Here is a 6,000-nt window from a genome sequence, read left to right as displayed (position 1 = left end):
AGTGGTCCATCGATGAGAAGGTTTCTTCAGCCATCATCTGTACTTCTTTGAAGGTGTCGGACGTTTCGCTTCTTATCCAAGAGGCTTCGTCAGCAAAATTTTTTTTGTTTTGGCCCAATATATATCCTTACTGTCCAGACGTGGTGGTGCCAGACTCTGCTATGATTGATCCCTGCTTTCATGTTGGGGTGAACAGATGACTACTCCCTGTGGGGACACTGATTACTTCTGTTGTCCTGACTGATTACTTCTATTGTCCTGTCTGAGTATGGGGTCTACGACTGGCCTGATTGCCCAATTTGCTCTGGTAAATGACTTAAAGTGTCCCAAAACTGCCACAAAAGGACCTCGGAACTGGGGATTTTCAGAAAGTCCCGCCCCCTTGTTCGTGACGTCATGCCAGGATACTCCTTAAAGTGCCTTGCTCCAGAATCAAAACATGGCTTCAGAGAGTTCAGATTTGGAGAAGATGCTTTCTTGTTACTCATCCAGTTATGAATATGATTCAAATAGTTCTCAAGAGGAAAGCATAAATGTTTGCAATTGATTAAAGTCCTTCCGTATCAATTTGGGGCGTCTGGACTCCAATGTCGCGTCCCAGAAAATGCACAAGATGGCGCACAAGCTCTGTTGGAAATGGGCTGATTTGTCCGCTAGGAATTTGTGTGATGTCGCAATTGGCTGCGACACACAACGATTCACCATCGCATTATGTAGTTTTCCTTCTAACTTCGCGATCAACACAGTGTTTCCAAATGAAAAAAAAGTACGCAAAATGCATTGTGTATTGCTTTCTCGGTCACGGGCGTTCCCTCCGTGACGTCAGTTAGGGGATCGTCATCAACTCGAAAACAAGATTTCCTGAATATTCAGCGCAAGTCTAAAAATGTAAAATATAGCTATATGCGATGGAATCTTTGTAAAATGCGCTCAGTAGTCATTTTACAAATTATGGACGCTACTTGTCTGGAGGTGTCGGTTGTCCTTTAACTCACGTTAACATGGATAACCCACTTTAAGAACACCATGAAAAGTGTCCAGTTCATTTTGTTTTTTTTTTTCACTATTATTTCTCAGAAGACTAAAAAAAAAACAGATTAACAATCCCTGAAATTTTGAAAAAATACGACGATACCAAGAAAGGAGCTCGGGAAATATTGGGCAGACAAAAAGTGTAAACATTAAAAGTAGTATGTACATGTACAGAACTCGATGCTTTGTTGGGGTTGATTATGCCTTAATTTCTGGAGTAATGCGACATCATGGAGTCAATTAGCGTGTAGCATTGCTCATGTGCTGTGAGAACACAGGTTGCACTGACCGTCACCTTCAGCCATTCTGTATTGCTGGGTCTGGCGTATCACATCTTTCTCTTTTCAATACCCCATCAAATTTCTCAAGACTAAAGGTCAGTCGAGTTTGCTGGCCAGTGAAGAACGGGAATACTATGATCAGACGGTGCGCAGGCACCAAGTCGTAAAATTTTGTAGAATGACATCTGCATCTTCATGAAACTGTTCAGCTGCAGGAATCAGGAAGCACTCTCAAATGTCCTGGTAAATGGCTGCGTTGAGCTTGGGTTTCAGGAAACACAAAGAACCAACACCTGGAGTTGAAATAATACACCAAACCATGACAGACTTTGGATATTTGACACTGGAGCTCAAGGAGCGCGGATTCTGTGACTCCCCTTGCTTCCGGCAGAATCTGTGACCCTGGCTGCCAAAGGAAATGCAAAATTGGCTTTCATCAGAGAACATGATCACTTAGAAGCAGTCCAGTCCTCTTTGTCTTTAGGCTGGGCGGAACACTTCAGACACTTAGATTTTCAAGATTGGCTTGACACACAATGTAACAGCAAAAACATATCTCCACATATGATTTTCACAATATTCTAATTTTCAGTGAATGGTATAAGTCAGCCACAAGGAGACACAAGTCAGTGTCTGAATGTGCCGGTTGCCCTGATAAATACAGAGGGTTGTGTCTAGAAGGGCATCAGATGTAAAATTTTGGCCAAAATAGACATGCGAATCAAACCTTTCAAACGCTGTGGTGACCCCCTGAATGGAAAAAGCCGATAGGAAAAGAATAATTCAGTTCAACCCAATAAAAAAATCATGTTCAAACATTGTTGCTAAACAATATTTAAAACAAGCTTTGTTTGTAAATGCCTTTGAATAAATAACCATTAAACTAAAATAGACCCTTGAATGTATTTTGGGTAATAGCCTCCACTTGTATTTTGGTTGACATGAAAAAAATGTGGCTTAATTCAAGCAATGAATTACATGCAGCAAATGAGACGAACAACATCTTATCAGAAACATTTTAATTGCCAAAATAAATACCCCATTACATGCATGGTCAAACACATTAAAGTACTATGGGAAGTGTAAAAATGTGTAAAAACCTATGGCACTCACAGCAGCTTTTATGGAGTCTGGATTCACACAAAAAAAGCAAAATCAAGACACTTTTCATCCTGACCAAGCTTGAGCAGTTCAGTCAATCAGAGCTTCACATTGCAAAGCTACATCCATCCTATATCAAGGACATTTTCACCAGAGCTGAAAACGGAGGTAAATACTTCCGATTAGGAAGGTGGCGTCAGTTTGTGAAGATCTGGGATAGGAGCCGGGCCCACTCTAGGTTGAGTGTGTCAAAGTGGCCCGTGTGCTTGGTTTGAGTCATATCCAGGATGCCACAAGACCCTGGTGAGAAGCGCTCATGGATGTTTCAGCATGCTTCATGAACAGATGCCAGAGTTCCATGCATGTTTTTCTGAAATTTTCCTAACCTATTAAGCAGGGATAATAGATGTCTCTTTGGTATGTTTAAATGGGACAGAGTTGGACCACAAATCCTCTGACATCCCTGAACTAAGTCACGGATTGAGAGTTGACTGGCGGCAGAGTCCTTGGAGACGAGCGCTCTCGGAGCGCCTGTGTGAGCAGGGTGCAGCCATCTGACACAGCGCAGGCGGAGTTCCGTAGCCGTTCCCGGTAGTCGGCCATTTTAGAGCTGCTCTCGGGGTGCTGGGCAACATCCCTGAGTCCCTGGGTGAGGAGCACACAGGCTGAAACCACACTCATAGCACCCCCTAAAACAGCAGTCTGCACACCCTTTCCTTCATTGGAAAGACTTGCAGACCTCCCGAGGAACTGCGGCTCTGTGGCAAAGCCGACCAGTGCGTTGACTGCTTGGACCAGCGCGGCACTGAAGAGGACGCAACGATTCCTGGTGAGTTCGCTGGGTTGCGTTTTGACCTCTTTTACACAAGCCAGGAAGGCAGTGCCGCATGTGCTCATGCTCTTGATGCTCAGTTTGAACTGCTCCTTTCCAAAGCGGTCCTTGGACTTTTCGCTGGCCAGCGACGAGATGTCTGTCAGAGACTTGAGGTTGGTGGAGATGTTCTGGGAGAGCTCGAGGAGGAGCTGGGGAGTGAGATCCAACAGCGGTGTGACTCGGAGCATGCTGCAGCTTTGTTCAACCTCATGCCGACAACGGGTCACTTTGTAACGGTCAACAAGACCGGGCAAGCAAGGCTGTGAGCCGGTGGTCTCTATTGCTGCTAAATATGCAGCCTGGGCAGAGCACTCAGTCAAAGAAACCATGAGATCAGCCATCTCTAACAGGCGGTCCCCCACCTCTGTGAATCGGCCCATGTTGAGTTGGCTTTGTATGTCGTGGGTGAGAATAGAGAGCTCTTTGGTCCGTGCGATAACAGTGTCACGACACTGGTCAAAGGTGTCGGCCACTGCCACTCCCTCAGAAGTCATGACTGGCCTGGTCTCGCTGGACAGCAGGAGGAGGTCGGCTACCAGCTGCATCTTGCCTTTACATGTGTCACAGATGGACGAAAGGCGCTTTCTCTGCTGCAAAATGCCATTGGGTGTGTTGGCGGATCCCTCACTAGCCAATTTGCCCGAGCCACCACTAGCCATAATAAGGACGGAAGTTGGGGTGGGGGTGGTCAAACAGCTCTTTTTGACAGGGTTATTTATAGTTTTCTCCCGTTGCTGCCACTGCAAACTGCATTGCTCTGTTTTGACAAGACAATGCCCACTGCAGTGTAAACTCCCCCCAAAAACTGGCCTAAAGTCTTCCTTGAATTATTCTACAATACTGCAAATCAACCGTACATTATATGCTGTTGCACTGAAGTTATGCAATTATTGTAAATACTGCTGTAAATCAAAAATAAATGTACTGCATTACTGAAATTGTTATTCTCATTATCCCCCGTTTTTTGTTAATACAAGTGTATTGTTGCCTTTGCTCAACCATGAATATGAATGCCCTGAATTAACGATGCAAGTATAAAGTCTCAGGCTAAAAGAACAATTCACAGGTTGAAAAAGAAATCACAAATGTGCCAACTAAATACCTTTCGATGGGCAGAGTGCAGATTGAACACGAGCCAATGTGTAATTTAAATGAAAAAAAAAAAAAAAAAAAAAAAAAAAAACCGCTTTAAATTAAATTGGGAAAACGCTCCCGATCCATGTAAGTAAAATGTGAGATTACATGTATCTATCTGAGACGACTGAAAAGAAACGCACACTTTGGAGCTAACTAAGTGAAGTATCTTTCGTTTAACTCACAAGCATATAATTTTAATCCAGAACAACATCTAGCCTGACTGGTTCCCGATAAATTTGACCGGTATGGCGTACTCGTGCTGGTTACAGATGGGCAGCACTTCTTAGCAGCGATAAGAGGTGGCTTTCCCTCCAGCGTCATCGTTTTGTGAATACCGCTGGGGAGGGGGGAGAGAAAAAAGTCAATCGTCTCAATTAAAGTCCATCCAGTTTCAACCTCGTCTTCTTCAAACACAAGCCCGGGTGACACGCTATCGGTCGCTTCGACTCCATATGCGTCGTCCGAAAGTCCAACTCTTCCTCGGCGTTCTAACCCGGGACCAGAGCGTGTAAACCCCCGTGTAGACCCTGTGGCCACTCGCTTTTTATATCCATAGCAGTCGATTGTCGTCTCACATGTAATCCACTTGTGAGAACAATCGGCGATGTCCCCCCCCAAAAAAAAAAAAAAAAAAATAATGTGGAAGAAGCGGCCGTTATTCCCAGAGTTTGAAAGTGGCAGTACTATGAGGAAGCGGGGAGGGTGTGGTCGCTCTGAGCGGCCGCTGGAGTGAGCCAACTTGTAGCAACACACCGATACAAGGAGCCAATAGCGTATGACGAGCCAATCTCCATTTTTGGGACCTCAACAGCCCCGGATTTATGGACTTTAAGATGGTGATCGGAGGACCGAGGTCGGGGAAATTTTGCGACGACTTTGCACACACTGCGAAAATCCTGGTAGTCCTGCCGTGAGACATCCCCGAGTCAAGTGTACCAACAACTCAGCGAGGTAACACATACCGGAAGTTTTACAAATAAAAGCATGCAATGTTCTGGTGTGTGTGGTTTTATCTTAACGGCATTTTAGATAGAGTACAATGTTCACATACATATGATTTGATACAAATGAGAATTCACTATTTAAAACGATTTCGGTTATTATGGGCGACTTTTATGTACATGAAACAAATACATTAATCTAAAATCTTATTTTGTCAAGGTTCTTTCTGTCAACATTGAACTTTTCTAAACAAAAGACAACTGTCAGAAGTTTAAAGAAGTCAAGTTTAGACTCCAAACGTGAGAGTTGTAATATGTAACTGTTAACATTGTGTGTACACCCGTTGCTGGTGTGGCAGCTCACTTTTGTCTGTCTTCATCAGCTCTCCGGCTCCATGGCACACAATCTGCTTTTCAGTCTTGGCATGACTGTCATCTTCGTCTTCTTTTCCTTTCGGCTTTTCCCTTCAGGGGTCCCCACAGCGAATTAATGTCCTCCATCTCACCCGGTTTTGTGCATCCTCTTCTCTCACACCAGCTACTTTCATGTCCTCTTTGACAACATCTATAAACCTCCTCTTCGGTCTTCCTCTCGGTCTCCTGCCTGGCAGTTCAAGGCTCAGCATCCTTCACC

The 6,000-nt window shown here is 44.5% G+C and overlaps 1 protein-coding gene across 1 annotated transcript; it reads right to left on the bottom strand.

Moving 5' to 3' along the window:
- Nucleotides 1-2,315: 2,315 nt before the first annotated feature.
- On the bottom strand, nucleotides 2,316-5,366 carry tlnrd1 (talin rod domain containing 1). The gene has a single exon (XM_088993190.1). It carries the CDS (start codon nucleotides 3,945-3,947, stop codon nucleotides 2,883-2,885), a length of 1,065 nt encoding a protein of 354 aa, XP_088849316.1. The 5' UTR covers nucleotides 3,948-5,366; the 3' UTR covers nucleotides 2,316-2,882.
- Between the last annotated feature and the right edge of the window lie 634 nt (nucleotides 5,367-6,000).

This window comes from Hippocampus bargibanti, linkage group LG03 (genome assembly GCF_051943395.1).
Source record: "Hippocampus bargibanti isolate YZ-2025 linkage group LG03, ASM5194339v1, whole genome shotgun sequence".
Classification (NCBI taxonomy): Eukaryota; Metazoa; Chordata; class Actinopteri; order Syngnathiformes; family Syngnathidae; genus Hippocampus; species Hippocampus bargibanti.
Note: the sequence above shows the minus strand (reverse complement) of the source record. Positions and strands in the feature narration are given on the sequence as shown.